The 18,843-nt window shown below is 44.1% G+C and overlaps 1 protein-coding gene across 2 annotated transcripts in view; it reads left to right on the top strand.

Moving 5' to 3' along the window:
* Positions 1 to 18,843, top strand: part of MYO5B (myosin VB) — a 367,788-nt gene that overhangs the window by 175,363 nt on the left and 173,582 nt on the right. For both annotated transcript variants that reach the window (XM_048851019.2, XM_048851021.2), the window contains exons 5-6: positions 3,447 to 3,603; positions 18,567 to 18,710. In XM_048851019.2, coding sequence (XP_048706976.2) covers positions 3,447 to 3,603; positions 18,567 to 18,710 — 301 coding nt within the window. The remainder of the gene's footprint in view (positions 1 to 3,446; positions 3,604 to 18,566; positions 18,711 to 18,843) is intronic.

The following is an 18,843-nucleotide window of genomic DNA, read 5'->3' as shown; positions in this document are numbered from 1 at the left end:
CTGCTTGGGTGAGATCACTCCTATGTTTCCAAGCACTGTACTTCACCCTGCTTAATTAACTGTCCCATAAATGGAGACCGTGGAGCTGTCACCTGGAATCCACACTGGCTAATGTTCTTTATGCAATCTGATCAGGCTGCCCAGGTAGCTGGATAAAGAGTATTTTGGGATTCCTCTCTCGAAAGTATAGTGGTGTCTGGTAGTAGCCGCTAGAGTTAGTTGCAAAATAGTTTCCATTACAGCCTCTCTGTTTTCCGGGGCTCACTCTTTCTGAAAGTTGCTTTTTGTGCTGAAATTTTCTATGCTTGGTGTCTGTTCAAAGATATTTTTTATCAAATTCCATCCAGCTTCTCTGAATTCAGGAAAAGTAAAGAATATGCCCTTTTACCAGGAAAGTGGTGAGACCTACTAATGTATAGTAATATTGCTTGTGGCACCTTAGAGACTAACGAATTTATTAGTTAGTCTCTAAGGTGTCACAAGTCTTCCTTTTCTTTTTGCGGATACAGACTAACACGGCTGCTATTCTGAAACCAGTAATATTGCTGTAATGTTATGTAATCGTGGATGAAAGGATTGTGTCCCAGATTCTGATCCTGGTTACATTGGTGTAAATTTGGAGTAAGAATCTTCTCCCAAAGGGAAATGCATGCACACAAAGGGGATGTAGTTAAAGCCATGTATGCAAATATTACTTAGGCATTGCCTGATGGCTGAATGCTTGACTAAGTTACCTGAACGTTGCATTAACGTAGGGTGGGTTGTTTGGTTGGTTTTTGTATTTTGCATTGAATAGAAATTTAGCCTGAAAGTCAGGTGAGGGTATTTGCTGTTTACTATGTAGTAAATTTAATGTTCTACAAAACCTTTGGCATGTAATGTGCCCATGGCTTCCCGAAGTAGCATGGATGTTTCTAGGCTTATGATGCTGAAATCCTGGCCCCATTGTTGACATCCAATGGCAAAACTCCCAGTGGGGCCAGGATTTCACCTGATTCTATCAGTCTTATGTGAGCTGAGTAGCTACGGTTGCCAACTTTTTAATGTCACTAATCCAAACACCCTCCCCACCCCCTGCCTCGTCCCTTCACCAAGGCCCCACCCCCCACGCACTCCATTCCCTCTTCCTCTGTTGCTCACAGTCCCCCACCCTCACTCACTCTCACTGGGCTGGTGCAGGAGTGGGCTCTGAGCTGGGGCAGGGCTGCAGGAGGGTGCGGGGGTGTGGGCTCTGGGGTGGGGCCAGGGATGAGGGGTTTGGGGTGTAGGCAGGGACTCCAGGCTGGAGCTGAGGGGTTTGGAGCGCAGGAGCGGGCTCAAGGCTGGGGCAGGTGGTGGAGTGTGGGAGGGGGTGCGGGCTCCAGCTGGGGGTGTGGGTTGTGGGGTGGGGCCAGGGATGATGGGTTTGGGTAGAAGAGGGGGCCCAGGGCTGGGGCAGGGGGTTGAGTTGCGGGAGGGGTTGAGTGGGGTGTGGGCTCTGGGAAGGAGTTTGGGTGTGGGAGGGGGCTCAGGGCTAGGGCTGGGGCAGGGGGTTGGGGTACAGGAGGAGGGGTGGGGTGCGTGATCCAGAAAGAGGTTCCAACCTGGGGCAGGTGCGGGTGGAGTTCTGGGCTCCAGTGGGGTGACTCTTACCTTCTTCGGCTCCCACCTCCGTCGACTCCCACCTGGTAGTACAGCGGGCCTAAGGCAGGCTCCCTGCCCTGGCCCTGCACAGCTCCCAGAAATGGCTGGCATGTCCGGCTCCTAGGCGCATGGGCAGCCAGGCGGCTCTGCGCAGTGTGCACTGCCATGCCACCCCTGCAGTTCTCATTGACCGTGGTTCCTGGCCAATGGGAACTGTGGAGCCGGCGCCTGTGGGTGCGGGCAGCAAGTGGAGCCTCCCTGATCGCCCCTGCTCCTATGGGCCACAGGGACATGCTGGCCACTTCCGGAAGCTGAACAGAATCAGGGCAGGCAGGGAGCCTGCCGTAGCCGCACTGTACCACCAACCAGACTTTTAATGGCGTGGGCAGCGGTGCTGACTGGAGCTGCCAGGGTCCCTTTTCAACTGGGCATTACAGTAAAAAATTAGACGCCTGGCAACCCTATGAGTAGCACTTCATTCCATGAACAGTCGTGTTAATTTTTGAGATCATAGTAAGGGTGGCAGGATTAGACCCTCTCCTTGAAATGAAGGAATCCTTCAGACGCTGGGCTTGCCGTGTCATGTGATGTCTTCTCTCTGCCGTTTGGTTTAAATAGTAGTGACTGTTACCAGTTTGATATCAGAGTATGACCTTTTCCCGGGCACTATATCTTGCATTGGCAGTGGAGTGGACTAGATCTTCTAACAGGTCTCTTCCATTTATATTTTCTGTTATTTATACACCTTTTATAATGGTGGTAAAATTTCCTTCTGCTGCTCTAGAGCTGGTGACACTCAATCCCTGCTGGTGCGAGGGATGGAGGGTAGGGAGGCTGTGGTCCTGACAGGGCAGAGCAGAGAGCCCCAGCCAGGACTCTTCTGCTGTTCCTGCAGGGATCAAGTTTCACCAGCCCTGTGTCAGCCCTCCACAGCCATGCTGTCACAGACGCGCTCCTTCCCCACAGTGACAGTGGAGCTGCAAGGGGCTCTGCGGGAGCCATTCAGAAGCAGGGTGGCCTCACCTGCCTCTGAAGGCTTCTCCTCCTCCTCTTCCTCTTCACAGTTCCAGACAGGGATCTCTGCTCTCTTATCCAAACCCTTTCCTTGTCCCTCTGCAGCACATATCTCATGCTGAGGGACAAGGGGGCTGATTCAGATAATGCAGAGGCTCGGATAGTAGGGTTTTGAATCAACAGGAGTCTACGACATAATGTTTAATCCCTTTTTTTTAAGGTACTAAGTTGTATCTCAGTAGTGTCCTACAGCAGTGAGTTCCACTATCAAAGGGCATATTAACGTACTTGCTGTGGGTCCAGTTCTCTGTTGGTTGGAATGCTGAGACGAAACATCAGTTTCTGTTTTTAAAAGGAATGAAGGGTGGGAGAGACCAAGAGCACAATAGTCTGTGGCTGATATCCAGCAAAATCCTGTTGAGTGATGATAGGAGGAATCTTAAACAGCAGGATTATCATGATTGGAGAACTGTAGCGCTGTGGGGTGAATGCCAGGATGCTGGTTCCCTGCAGTAGGAGGCAGTGGTGCTTTGTAATTGTAGCAGTGGGTGATAAGATTAAAATAATTCTGTTTTTAAAGTTTCCAGTTGGGAAATGTATCGTTCTGACACTGTGTTGGTAATGCTTTTTTCAATAGCATGAATACTTCATTCATCCTAGAATCTATGCACGTAAGGGAAACTGAAAACAAACTGAGCTGCATACGAGGATGCAGAAACACAAAGCAAGAGCCATTGGAGGTGGGAGAGACAACCCAGAGCTTTACAAGCAGATGAGTGTATAAAAAGCCTTTCTCCTCTGACACACAGGGATGAGAAGAACCAGTCCATTATCGTAAGCGGAGAATCCGGTGCCGGAAAGACAGTCTCCGCCAAATATGCCATGCGCTTCTTCGCATCCGTTGGTGGCTCTGCCAGTGAGACCAACATTGAAGAGAAGGTCCTTGCATCCAGTCCAATCATGGAGGTAAAGCTGGCCCAACAGAAGTTACATAGATTTTTATTCAACTTTGAGCAATTTGTGTGCATTTGTTTCTAGCATTAGCAAATAGCACCAATTTAGGGTGGGATTCTTCAGCGTTGGGATCCTCCCTCTATTTTGTAGATGGGGCTTTCTGTCATCCTGTCTATGTACAGGACTTGTCTCAGTCTCAGAAGTGAGATCAAGGAATAGGAAAATATAGCTGTTCTAACGAGATTTTATATAGTTATTAAATATAGTAAATTAAAAAAATAATAATTGGGATTGACTAGTTCAGACAACTTTTTATGTGTAGGTCACCAGTTTAAAAAAATCTGTCGCAGGACGGTAGTGACTATAAGCTGTTAAAATGTCTCTGTGTGGTGACCCAGTGTATGTGACCAACGCTGGGTCTCTTTCTAGTTCTTTATCATGGAGATGGGGGTAGGAGGAAGCCCACCACAACTGGCCCACTTGTTGGCGGTCTCAGGAGTGAGGCCAAGGATTGAACACTCCATGGAGACCGTTCGAACAATCTCCGTGTTGCTGGAACTGTGCTAATAAGAGCTCGGTATAAAGAAGGTTACAGGTAGCAGAGTTCAGACATGATGTTTGTGTGATCTTATCTACGTCATTAATAGTCTGTCAAACTTCACCTTCCTTCTCCTCGCTTGTCTTCTTGTAGCATCCCTAACGTTTTCATTAATTCCATATAGAGAGAGAGGTTTGTCTGTTGAATCTATAGATTGAATCAACATAGACCCACTTTTTTCATATTCTCTTATTCGCACTTATTGGCAATAGTACCTGCTAACGAGGCACGTGGAGATCTCTTTGCCCTGAACTATTTTTTTTTTCCCCTCGCCTTACTAATGAAGGCATTTAGGGGACATCCATCACTGTGGCATTTTGATGGCTTGAATTGATGTGGTGAAAAATATAGTCCCTGTCCCAAAGAACTTAGTCTTGTTGATTGATGTTAAAAGTAAATATTCCGCAACCCCCAGCATCAGCATAACTTTAAATGATTTTGAGAGGGGGATGCCTAACCAGTGAGTTTAAAACTGAGTGAAAAGCCTGGACAAACAGTGTATCTAATGATACACTGACAAGGATGGTGGTGGTGCTTAACAAATACCGGTAATTCACAATAACCCTATCAGACAGGGAGAAACGTCTCTTCGGGTATGTCTACACAGCAACAGATACCCACTGTACAGGGTCCTAGAGCCCAGGCTCCAGCCTGAACCCAGAAGTCTACAAAGCAATAAAAAAGCCCCTCAGCCCGAGCCCTGTGAGCCCAAGTCGGCTGGCACAGGCCAACCGCGGGTGTCTAGTTGCTGTGTTAGGGTATGTCTATGCAGCCAAAAAAACCCAACCTGCAGCAGCAACTCTCAGAGCCTGGATCAACTGACTTTGAGCTTGTGCTGTGGGGCTAAAAATAGCGGTGTAGATATTCGGGTTCAGGCTAGAGCCTGGGTTCTGAGACCCCCTCCCCGCCCCCCGGTCACTGGGTTTGGCACCTAAGCTCCAGCCAGAGCCTGAATGTCTACAGTGCTATTTTTAGCCCTGCAGTGTGAGCTGGAGTCAGTTGACCTGGGCTTTGAGGCTCCCTGGCTATGTCTACACAGCAATGTAAGCCTAGGGTTAATGGGACTCGAGTCAGCTGTCCTGTGTCGGGGACCCCTGGGCTTGAGCATCTACATTGCATTTTAACCCTAGGTTAAGAATGTTCTGACCCTTAAGAAGCACCTGAGTACATAAACAGCATAATGAACTCCTTTGGTGGCTGTCAGTAGAATAAGTGCAGTATGAGAAGGCTGTAGTCTGAGAATTGGGCTCTCCAGCTCCCAGCTGAATCACATTGTCAGGAAATGCCCATGTGCACCTGTTCTGAGGGTAAAAGTGGATGGGAATCTGGGAGGCAGTGACCATGAGTTGGTTGAGTTCAGGATCCTGACGCAGGGAAGACAGGTAAGCAGCAGGATACGAACCCTGGACTTCAGGAAAGCAGACTTCGACTCCCTCAGGGAACGGATGGCCAGGATCCCCTGGGGGACTAACTTGAAGGGGAAAGGAGTCCAGGAGAGCTAGCTGTATTTCAAGGAATCCCTGTTGAGGTTACAGGGACAAACCATCCCGATGAGTCGAAAGAATAGTAAATATGGCAGGCGACCAGCTTGGCTTAATGGTGAAATCCTAGCGGATCTTAAACATAAAAAAGAAGCTTACAAGAAGTGTAAGGTTGGACATATGACCAGGGAAGAGTATAAAAATATTGCTCGGGCATGTAGGAATGATATCAGGAGGGCCAAATCGCACCTGGAGCTGCAGCTAGCAAGAGATGTCAAGAGTAACAAGAAGGGTTTCTTCAGGTATGTTGGCAACAAGAAGAAAGCCAAGGAAAGTGTGGGCCCCTTACTGAATGAGGGAGGCAACCTAGTGACAGAGGATGTGGAAAAAGCTAATGTACTCAATGCTTTTTTTGCCTCTGTCTTCACTAACAAGGTCAGCTCCCAGACTGCTGCGCTGGGCATCGCAAAATGGGGAAGAGATGGCCAGCCCTCTGTGGAGATAGAGGTGGTTAGGGACTATTTAGAAAAGCTGGACGTGCACAAGTCCATGGGGCCGGACGAGTTGCATCCGAGAGCGCTGAAGGAATTGGCTGCTGTGATTGCAGAGCCATTGGCCATTATCTTTGAAAACTCGTGGCGAACGGGGGAAGTCCCGGATGACTGGAAAAAGGCTAATGTAGTGCCAATCTTTAAAAAAGGGAAGAAGGAAGATCCAGGGAACTACAGGCCAGTCAGCCTCACCTCAGTCCCTGGAAAAATCATGGAGCAGGTCCTCAAAGAATCAATCCTGAAGCACTTGCATGAGAGGAAAGTGATCAGGAGCAGTCAGCATGAATTCACCAAGGGAAGGTCATGCCTGACTAATCTAATCGCCTTTTATGATGAGATTACTGGTTCTGTGGATGAAGGGAAAGCAGTGGATGTATTGTTTCTTGACTTTAGCAAAGCTTTTGACACGGTCTCCCACAGTATTCTTGTCAGCAAGTTAAGGAAGTATGGGCTGGATGAATGCACTATAAGGTGGGTAGAAAGCTGGCTAGATTGTCGGGCTCAACGGGTAGTGATCAATGGCTCCATGTCTAGTTGGCAGCCGGTATCAAGTGGAGTGCCCCAAGGGTCGGTCCTGGGGCCGGTTTTGTTCAATATCTTCATAAATGATCTGGAGGATGGTGTGGATTGCACTCTCAGCAAATTTGCGGATGATACTAAACTGGGAGGAGTGGTAGATACGCTGGAGGGGAGGGATAGGATACAGAAGGACCTAGACAAATTGGAGGATTGGGCCAAAAGAAATCTGATGAGGTTCAATAAGGATAAGTGTAGGGTCCTGCACTTAGGACGGAAGAACCCAATGCACAGCTACAGACTAGGGACCGAATGGCTAGGCAGCAGTTCTGCGGAAAAGGACCTAGGGGTGACAGTGGACGAGAAGCTGGATATGAGTCAGCAGTGTGCCCTTGTTGCCAAGAAGGCCAATGGCATTTTGGGATGTATAAGTAGGGGCATAGCGAGCAGATCGAGGGACGTGATCGTTCCCCTCTATTCGACATTGGTGAGGCCTCATCTGGAGTACTGTGTCCAATTTTGGGCCCCACACTTCAAGAAGGATGTGGATAAATTGGAGAGAGTCCAGCGAAGGGCAACAAAAATGATTAGGGGACTGGAACACATGAGTTATGAGGAGAGGCTGAGGGAGCTGGGATTGTTTAGCCTGCAGAAGAGAAGAATGAGGGGGGATTTGATAGCTGCTTTCAACTACCTGAAAGGGGGTTCCAAAGAGGATGGCTCTAGACTGTTCTCAATGGTAGCAGATGACAGAACAAGGAGTAATGGTCTCAAGTTGCAGTGGGGGAGGTTTAGATTGGATATTAGGAAAAACTTTTTCACTAAGAGGGTGGTGAACCACTGGAATGCGTTACCTAGGGAGGTGGTGGAATCTCCTTCCTTAGAGGTTTTTAAGGTCAGGCTTGACAAAGCCCTGGCTGGGATGATTTAACTGGGAATTGGTCCTGCTTCGAGCAGGGGGTTGGACTAGATGACCTTCTGGGGTCCCTTCCAACTCTGATATTCTATGATTCTATGATAATTAGGATGTCAGACAAAGATTCCCTTTGTAATCCCTCTACCAATTTAAAAGAAGAGAAAAAGAGGTGATGCTTGTGTGCTACAGATATAACGGTTAAGGGTAAAATTTTCAAAAGCCCCTATGTCCCATTTTCAGAAGTGACTTAGGAGCCCAAGTCCTATTGACTTTTAAAGTGCCTATGTCTCGTTTGAAAGTGGGACTTAAGCACTTTTTGAAATTTTTGCTCTAAATCTCTAATTTCAGTTACCTCAGGGGTTTGATTTCCCTCGTTCTGTGACGTGTCAGGTTCAATCCTTTTTTTTTTTAAATAATTTCACAAAAGTAAGTTAATGATGTAGGGAAAGGCAGTGTGTGACTGCTAGATACAGAATCTAAGATTCTCCAGAAGATGAGCAATTTTGGGACCTGATCCTGAAAAGATCAGGGTCCAGAATAAGTAGTCCTTTTGACTTGAATGAGACTGCTTATCTGAACAAAGTTAAGCCAGTCAACGAGACTGTTTGTGAGTAAAGCACATGCATTCGTATTTACAGCTTCTGGGTCTTATAGTTCAGGTACTAGTGTTCATGGCACTTAGACACCACAGCAGGGCACTCATTAAATAAAACAAAATTAAACCTCAAGAGAGGTCGCTGGCTCTAAGAGAGCTGCTATAATTTCAGGATTTTTTCGTGTAAGCTCCATTATGTAGTTTCATGTCTTGGATATTGAATCTCATTTGTGTTTCAGGTGCCCATCACAGTAATATCTAGCCACTACTTGGATACGTTACCAACCACATTTTTACAGGGATTGCCAATGAGAATTTTTAGAGAGAGAAGGTGGGTGAGGTAATATCTTTTATTGGACTGACTTCTGTTGGTGAGATAAGAGATTACCTCACCCACCTTGTCTCGCTAACATCCTGGGGTCAACACAGCTACAACAACATGGCGTACAATCATGGGGATTTTTAAAATTTGATTTAACAAGATATACTAGCACACCAAATGTACAGAGAGAGTGTGTGTGTGCTCTGGTGTGATGTTATTTGATATAACAGGTCTACAGCTCAATCTGATTCATGTGTCCAGGTATGTTGTTGTCCTCCATGTCTTGGTTCATGCTGCTCCTATGCCTCGAACTCCCTTCCTGAGCCCATCTGCCATGTCTTCTTTCTCACCGCTTTGAAATTCCTTCTCAACATCCACTTTGAGGTTTGTGTAAATGATAGCATCTCACACACTTAAATATAAAACCACTGTAGAATACTTCATTATGTTCAAAACACATGAACGTCCCTCCTGAGTGACCCCATAATTTTATTGTACTCTTGTTCTTCTCCTTTTTCTTTTTCTCCATTCCATGTTCTCCTCTTGGTTTGGACTGAAAATACTTGAGCACTCTGGAGGCAGAGAATCTAGTGTAAAGGGCTAAGAATATTTATGGGTTGTAGAAGTAATCTCTCTCTCACTCACACATACACACACACACTATTTAAAAGAACATTAAGGTTTCAAAGTCAAGCCCTCAAATGTTGCATATTCATTATGATACCATCTTTACTTACAGAATCACATACTATTTTTTCCACAGGACCCCGTCTCATTCAGTGCCCATTTTCTGGTTGCCTGGCAAGACCTGAGGGTCTGATTTGCAGAAGTGCTAAGCAATCACACCTGCAGCTGAAGTCAATGGGAGCTGTGCTTTGAACCTATAAAGTGCTATATAACGCTTAGTACTCTGAAAAATCAGGCCCTTGGGAACTCAAATTGGGCACCAAAAATATAGTAGATTTTTTACTTTAATGCTTTCTGTACCTCAGTTCCCCACCAAAAAAAGAGGATGATGATAATACCCACTCATCTCAGAGTTTTTGTGAAAATAAATTCATTAAAGTTTGTGAAGCTGTGTGTGTGTGTGTGGGGGGGGGTCTGTTTTGGGGATGGGTTATAAATTTTATTTGGGGTTATTTTTAGCAATTTTTGCATTTTATATAGATGTCCAAAAATCTGGTTTGGGGGGGCTGCCTCTTTGTATATACTGTAATGACTAAAGTACGTATCTGTGTATAATATGCACTACTCATTACAGTATATGCAAAGAGTGAGCCTCCTCCCCCCTGAAATCTGATTTTTGGACATCTATACAAAAAGCAAAAATTGCTAAAAATAAACCCCAAAGAATGAAATGCATGTACTATAGCAATGAATAGTCTCTTGTACTATTCCCTAGTGTGCTTTAACATAGTGCTGTTTCAAACAGCGCTGTGTTACAGTTGACTAGGGTACCTTTAGTGAACACCAGCAGGGTCTACTTTGACCAGTTAATGCACAGCCAGTTTAATGTGCTTTAGAAATCACACCCCCATAGTTCACATTGCTGCTCCAGGTCCACAAGCCCTTACAGACAAGTAGCCATTTCGGGGAGCTTTTTGGTGTTTCTTGGATAAACACCAATTTTAATTTTTTTTTGTATCAGATGTTTTATGGGTGTTCATTGGTTAAAACAACATCAGAAGCCCTGCTGTTAGCAATGAGTGCCACAGAAAAGCCAACGAGGAAACTAATAATTCTGTCTTTGGAGCACCATAGTGTGGGCAACAGATTGAAAAATGAAGAGAGAACAAAATATCTAATAGTTACGTGAGCACGATCCATCTTGTGCCCTGAATGAGGCAGGGGTCCTGTGGAGAAAAAATAGCAGGTGATCATGTAATTCAAGAGTTTACCATAACGCCTACATACAGTGAGGCTGAATAGCACCAGCAACCTTAATTCTGGCATTTCCTAAATTTTGAGGATTTGACTTTGCAACCTTAATCTTTGAACATTAGGGGGTTTTGTGTGCAATTGCATAGCTTTTTTTTTTTTTTTAAAGCAAACTGAAAAATAAAACGTTCTGTTGTATGGCGTCTTATTGACACGCACAGGGTTCCACAGCAGCATCGGGATCTTTAGCGCCCTGTCATAAATATAAAGGGAAGGGTAAACCCCTTTAAAATCCCTCCTGGCCAGAGGAAAACTCCTCTCACCTATAAGGGGTTAAGAAGCTAAAGGTAACCTCGCTGGCACCTGACCAAAATGACCAATGAGGAGACAAGATACTTTCAAAAGCTGGGAGGAGGGAGAGAAACAAAGGGTCTCTGTCTGTCTATATGCTGCTTTTGTTGGGGATAGAACAGGAATGGAGTCTTAGAACTTTTAGTAAGTAATCTAGCTAGGTATGCGTTAGATTATGATTTCTTTAAATGGCTGAGAAAAGAATTGTGCTGAATAGAATAACTATTTCTGTCTGTATCTTTTTTGTAACTTAAGGTTTTGCCTAGAGGGATTCTCTATGTTTTGAATCTAATTACCCTGTAAGGTATCTACCATCCTGATTTTACAGAGGGGATTTCTTTACTTCTATTTACTCCTATTTCTATTAAAAGTTTTCTTGTAAGAAAACTGAATGCTTTTTCATTGTTCTCAGATCCAAGGGTTTGGGTCTGTGGTCACCTATGCAAATTGGTGAGGCTTTTTACCAAACCTTGTCCAGGAAGTGGGGTGCAAGGTTGGGAAGTATTTGGGGGGAAAGACGTTTCCAAACAGCTCTTCCCCAGTAACCAGTATTTGTTTGGTGGTGGTAGCGGCCAATCCAAGGACAAAGGGTGGAATATTTTGTACCTTGGGGAAGTTTTGACCTAAGCTGGTAAAGATAAGCTTAGGAGGTTTTTCATGCAGGTCCCCACATCTGTACCCTAGAGTTCAGAGTGGGGGAGGAACCTTGACGCCCCCACACAGACCTCTGCCACTTGAACTGATGGAGTAACAGATAACAAAAATAAGCTGTAATCCTCAGTAGACCAGCACTAAAGGAGGATAAGATACATGCTTTGCCAATGGGTTTCACACACACTTGTTGACAGCAGAGGAATGGTGAAACTCAAGAATCTTGGGTTGCATTCCAGGCTCTGGAGCAGAATGTGCTCTAGTGGGCACATACTCTTTCACCCATTCACACCCAAAAGCTTCACCCCCTTCTGCTTTGTCCCCTCCAGCACATTGCTGTCCAACTCCTGTCTCTTCCCCATCCCTGATTCCTCATCCTCTCCAGCTGACATACCCAGCCATCTCCAGTCACTTCCCCCTCTTTCCCAGTCTTCTTGCCCAGCCACTCCCAATTCCCCTCCTCCTCCTGGTTCTTTTTCGCATTCCTCTTCCCCATTGGCTCCCAGCTCAGCTAGTCCTAGTTCTCTCCCCATGCTCAAGTTTCTCATCAATGTGTCTTTTCCCTACTTATCTCTCCCCCGCCCCTCTGGTTCTTACTCCCAGTCTCTTTTCAGCCAGACCCAGTTTCCCTCCCTGGCTCCCATTCCCATCTCCTTGCTCAGCCAGTCCCAGTCTCTCCACTCTCAGCTCCTGGTTCGCTCAACCCGTCTCCTTGCCCCAGTCTACTATCTCTCGATCCCCCTGCCCGCCTGCCCCCCCGGCCCCTTCCCCACTGCGTCCCAGGTTCTGGCTCTTGTGCCTTCTGCAAAAGGCAGTTTCCTTCTCCTCAATACCAGGGCCCAGCAGAGGGAACGTTGAGAGCAGCACCGGAGGGAAGCTCCCTGCTCTCCGTTCACATGCCTGGTTCTGAGTCCAGCCCAGCCTGCAGCTGCCCAGACCCACAATTTCAGAGAGAGTTTGCTCAGCCACAGTTTATAGCACGCTCAATGCAGCCGGAATCTTCAAGGACTTTAGCTGGAAAGCTCTAACAAGTCTCCACTGCGCTTGTGTGACCTGTGATATTTTTTTTTCCCCCCAAAGTTTATAGCTTGTCTAAATTTGGGCTGATTTTTTCCTGGAGGTTGTAAAGGGCACCTTCCTGATGCAAAGACTACACCCCTGCCAAATTTCAAGGCCCTGTTCTAGTTGATGAGTATTTAACAGGAAACATCGCCAAATTTTTTAACCTGGGCAAAACAACATATTTTTCTCTTTGTTCTTTGAAATAGCTGAACCGTTTTGGTTGAACTTTTCCAAAATAATCCAGACTGAGGCAGACTCCTGGCCTGGAAAATGTCAGCCAAAATTATTAAAATCAGACAGTTTTATAGGCACCTGAAAACAGGGTCTTACCATGTGAAGTGTCAGGCACCCTTAGTTATAGGTGGCGCTACCGGCCCTAGCTATAAGTAGTATACTGATCCTTCACCAACTTTAGATGCTTGCCAGGGTTTATGTTCTCCGGCATTTACCAACAAATTATAATGTCAGAGAGGCTGAAGTGTAATATCCAGGGAAAGGTTGGACGGCTGCAGGATTGGAGAAAGACTCCTTGTGGAAAATGTGGTAATAGATGTGAGCCACTGTTATGTTTTCATTTCCTACAAGAGGTGCAGGAGTTCTCATCATCCCCTCCTATTGTTTGTTTTAATCTGTTTTAGATTGTAATCTCTTCAGGACAGGGATCATATCATCCCGTGTGTTTGTACAGTGCCTCACTCAGAGGTGGCCTGGTCCTTTTAGGGGCCTTTGATTGTGGAGTTACCGTGATACACATTACTATTTTTTTACTAAAATTTATTAAGTTGTTATCAAGTCTGTCTGGTATCTCTGAGCATCCAGCTTGGTTTAGAGACTTCTGGGAGGGTCATATTAAAGCTATCTGAATTAAAGATGTGATTCTCAAGGGACAGATTGATTGTAGTTGATTTTTGTTTTTCGTTTTTTCACTGTGCTCTGTGATGGAGTTATCTCCTGCAGGGCCATCAGTATCGACCATATAATCATTTCTCTGTTCCTGCTTAGTCGATCAAATGCAAATGCCTGTCATGGAGACTTACACAACATCGTCTGAAGCTGGGATCCCTGGCGGATTGAGTTTTAATGACAGATTTTTAATTTAGAAGGGCTTTGATGAGAGGATGGAATTAATAAACCCTTTATCATAGATCAGATGTGAAGAGTCAAATCCTCAGCTGAGCACCCAGGGCAAGGAGCTTAGCTGGTGCGGTGGAGATGTGCAGGGGGAGGGAGAAGGGGAGAATAATTCTTTTTCCAACCTCCTCCCCAAGCAGAGCAGCATCTGCAGAGCCACTCTGATCACTCGGGAACCCTAAGGTACAGTAGTAGCACCCCAGCCCTAATGCTTCCTATACAGTCAGGTGTTGTTGTGAAGTTCCTTTAGAAGCTGCCCCAGGTTGTTTATCATGGAAAAACACCCCCAGCAACCCCGCTCCTCTGGTCTTGGTGCAAAAAGCTTGTGGTCTGCAGCATCCATGTCCTGCCAAGGTGGCGTCGCACCAGAATGGCCAGTTGCTAGGGATAATGCAGAAGTTTGAGGAGTGTGTGTGTACTGGCCCCCAATGGAATACATGTCCAGTGTGGTGAATCTTCTGAATTTCTAATTTCCTTGACTTTGTGATGAAGCGAGCGTCCAGCACAGATCCTGTGTATCGTTGGGTGCTGGGGCTGCTGCTAGCCCACCAGGCTCGCTCGGACTGTAGAACATATGTACCACCTTTCTTTGGGCATCAAAACAGCAGTTTCTCCAGTCACAAAGGTTCAATGTTAAGGTATTCCTGTAATGTGAAATATGAGCAGATAGAAATCATTGCATAAATTTCATATCATCTGATGATTTTCACAAGGACTTTCAGAATGCTAGGCTCTCTCATTCCTATTAGCTCAAATGATGCAATCTTCAATAGAAGTTTTCAGTCTCAGCAAACAGCTTCCCAAGAAAAGAAGCACTAAATTTGATAGAGGCCTTATTCTTCATCCGCTTAGTCCTTTTTAAGTCAAAGTGAAGTTGAGCACATGAGCGAGTGGCCAAACTTAATAAAAAATGTGCTATTTTTACTGTAGGGGGAGGAGACCTGTGGTTTGAGTACAGGAGCAAGAAGTAGGAATCCCAGCTTCCAACCTTGTCATTGATACTGACTGACTCAATGTGTTGCAATGTGTTCACTTATTTTCTCAATGCCTCTATTTCCTCTCCTGTAAAATAAGGTTAATAATATTTGTCCATCTGACAGATGTGTTGATCTGGGTTATTGATTGTAGAGTGCTTTAAAGATGTACTAAGTAGTATTGTGTTTTTCCCCTGTAACCTTTGTGTGATATGATAGTACCGCTAACATTAACTGAAGTATGGGGGGAAAGGTATTGCAGTTATAGCAAACTAATGTGAACATTAAGTGCTGCCCTTGAATTCTTTCCTGCAAGATCTGTCTGACAGCCATGATGTTGGCAAAATGTGTGCACTCGGAGATTTACACCAGACTGTTGGATTCCTTATGCATAAAGACAAACTCTTAATTGGTGTGGAAATCTGGATGATGCCACATACACCCTATTGCATGGAATATCAGACCTGCTCAAATATATATAAACCGGTTGACCCCCAGTGGCTGAACCAAAGAGGGATATAAGCATAGAAGCCTTAGTATTAATATAGCTGATAGTGGTCACCTGCTGTTTTGGAGCTGAATGTCCCAAATACTGTTCCCAGTGGTTCAAATGTGCAGGTGAATTGACAGTCATGATGCGTTCAGCACATTGATTCGTTGAGTTTTCTGGTATGCACGGACAAATAAAGCTTTTTTTAGTGTATCTTTCTCTAGGAGATGCTTCAGGCTTCTTATCTGACTTGTAAACACAATTCACTCTTGTGCTTGTGCAGTCTGAATTTCCTTCTGTCAGATGTTATAAATGCTCACTCTGATCTGTGAGCTAGATTCTGACTGCAAATTATGGCTGTCAAGCGATTTAAAAACAATCGTGATTAATCGCACTGTTAAACAGTAATAGAGTACCATTTATTTAAATATTTGTGGATGTTCTATATTTTCAAACATTGACTTCAATTATAACACAGAATAGAGAGTGTACAGTACTCACTATGTTTATTTTTATTACGAATATTTACATTGTAAAAAACAAAAGAAATAGTATTTTTCAATTCACCTAATACAAATACTGTAGTGCAGTCTCTTTATCATGAAAGTTGAATTTACAAATGTAGAATTATCTACAAAAAATAATTGCACTCAAAAACAAAACAATGTAAAACTTTAGAACCTACAAGACTACTCAGTCCTACTTCTCATTCAGCCAATTACTCAAACAAGTTTCTTTATGGGAGATAATGCTGTCCGCTTCTTATTTACAATATCACCTGAAAGTGAGAACAGGCATTCACATGGCACAGTTGTAGCCGGTACTGCAAGATATTTACCTGCTAGGTGCACCAAAGATTCATCTGTTCCTTCATGCTTCAACAACCATTCTAGGGGACATGTGTCCATACTAATGGGTTCTGCTAGGTAATGATCCGAAGCAGAGCATACTGATGCATGTGTTCATTTCCATCATCTAAGTCAGATGCCACCTGCAGAAGGTTGATTTTCTTGTTTGGTGGTTCAGGTTCTGTAGTTTCCGCACTGGAGTGTTGCTCTTTTAAGACTTCTGAAAGCATGCTCCCTACTTCATCCCCCTCAGATTTTGGAAGGCACTCCAGATTCTGAAAACTTGGGTCAAGTGCTGTAGCTATGTTTAGAAATTTCACATTGGTACCTTTTTTGCGTTTTGTGAAATCTGCTGTGAAAGTATTCTTAAAATGAACATGTGCTGGGTCATCATCCGAGACTGCTATAACGTGAAATATATGGCAGAATGCAGGTAAAACAGAGCAGGAGACTTACAATTCTCCCCCAAGGAGTTCAGTCACAAATTTAATTAACGCATTATTTTTTTAATGAGTGTCATCAGCATGGAAGCATGTCCTCTGGAATGGTGGCTGAAGCATGAAGGGGCATATGAATGTTTAGCATATCTGGCACACAAATACCTTGCAATGCCTGCTACAAAAGTGTCATGCGAATGCCTGTTCTCACTTTCAGGTGACATTGTAAATAAGAAGTGGGCAGCATTATCTCCTGCAAATGTAAACAAATTTGTTTGTCTTAGTGATTGGCTGAACAAGAAGTAGGACTGAGTGGACTTTTAGGTGCTAAAGTTTTTGTATTGTTTTGTTTTTGAGTGCAGTTATGTAAAAAAATTCCTACATTTGTAAATTGCACGTTCACGATAGAGATTGCACTACAGTACTTGTATTTTTCAATTCATCTCGTACTATCTTTTGTTTGTCATTTTTACAGTGCAAATACTTCTAATCAAAAATGATAATATAAAGTGAGCACTGTACGCTTTGTATTCTGTATTGTAATTGAAATCAATATATTTGAAAAAGTAGAAAAACATCAAAAATATTTAATACATTTCAATTGGTATTCTATTGTTTAATGGTGTGATTAAAACTGCGATTCGTTTTTTTGAGTTAATCGCATAAGTTAACTGCAGTTAATCAACAGCCCGACTACAGATATTGGCCAGTCACAGCAGGGTAGTTTTACATGATACGTAGTGGTCTTTGACATGCATCTGGGATTGTAATCTGGCCCCAGAAGTGGGATGGGAACCTATGAGCCTCCCCCTGAAATCAACAGAAGAAAATTGCAAGTTTAGCTTTTCTACCCTGCAAATCTCTGCTGCTGATCTCTGTTTTTCCTATTTGTTTCAGATCCACCATAATGTGCATCATTCAGAATGAAATTAGAAATGCTATTGCCAGAGAGACATTTCATTCTTTAAATTAAGCAGGAAAATATATTACTATAATTATTCCATAGCGACTTTTAACCATAAAGCCCTGTTGGCAGGCATTTATATATAACCTTTAACAGTAATACACTGGTTAAGCACAGTTCTGGTTATGTGTGTATCCTGGGAATTGTACATAACCCAGGATCTCCCAGTGTGGCTGATATGAAAAGTAGTTTGACCTTTTTTTCACTTCCTACTAAGGATGGGGATGTACTGGGCAGCCTTCTTGCAGGTGGGTAGCTCCCCTTTCTCCGGACGCCCCATTTATCTAAAAGCTTCCTTTATCCTCTGAGTCTTTAGCTAACCAGGTTTGTGCTTTATTTGAAATAGCCTCTCTTCCTGCATTCCTAATGCTGACTCTTTGATCCGTGAAAATCAATGGTAGTTAGGTACTTAACTCTCTTAGGCTACTCTCAAAATCCTAGCTTAAGTTCCTTGAGAATACTGAAGTGGTCATGTAAAACCACTAGACTAAGCGTACATCTACACTTGAACTGGAGGTGTAATTTCCAGCTCAGATAGACATACCCATGCTAGCTGCAGTCAAGCTAGCACACTGAAAATAGAAGTGTAGCTATGGCGGTGAAAGCAGTGTGCAGGGCTAGCCACCCAAATATGTACCTAGGGTCTCAGATATGACTATATTTGGGCCAGCTTGCATGTCCTGCCACTCACACCACAGCAGCTACAGGTCTATTTTTGGTGCACTAGCTCAGTTAGACGTAGTGTGGGATGTCTGCCCATGCTGGAAATTACACAAACTGCTCCAGTATAGACATGCCCTTAGATGTAGGTGCACGAAGGCTAAGGAGATTTTAAAAGGCAAGTCAGAGGACTGTTGTGGCCATGGAATGTGAGTGACATACTCTCTCTAATTCTTGAGAATGTTATAACATTGTTTGTTCAGTTTCCAATACTCTTCCACAATAAAATTCCTTGAAACTAAAACTGAATGTTGACACAGTAAACTTGGCCATGTCAGAGATCATCTAGCTCCTGTCTTCCTCAATTTACTGCACTTTGAATTCTTTGTCTACCTCCATTTGGGAACTCTCTCTCCAATTCTCACTTGACTAATTATGTGATAGGTTTATTTATTTCTGGGCTCTGGAGAGTAAAATGTGTCTTCCTGAGATAATATGCAAACTTACAAATGGGGTCCTTGTTCTTAATGTTGTATTCTGTTGCTTACAGGCAATTGGAAATGCTAAAACAACCAGGAACGACAACAGTAGTCGCTTTGGGAAATACATTCAGATTGGCTTTGATAAAAGATACCATATCATTGGTGCCAACATGAGGACGTATCTGTTGGAAAAATCAAGAGTTGTATTCCAGGTGAGTTATGCAACATTTTCCTTTGGACTCCTTAATTTTTTTTTTTTAGTGAACTAGTATTTTTTTCCATAAAGGTAGATATAGAAACATTAAAACCTTCCCTTTTATAAGTCAAACTTTTGGCAGACCCTGC

This window comes from Caretta caretta, chromosome 5 (assembly GCF_965140235.1).
Source record: "Caretta caretta isolate rCarCar2 chromosome 5, rCarCar1.hap1, whole genome shotgun sequence".
NCBI lineage: Eukaryota > Metazoa > Chordata > Testudines > Cheloniidae > Caretta > Caretta caretta.
The sequence above is the reverse complement of the archived record's forward strand: the minus strand, read 5'-3'. Positions and strand labels throughout refer to the sequence as shown.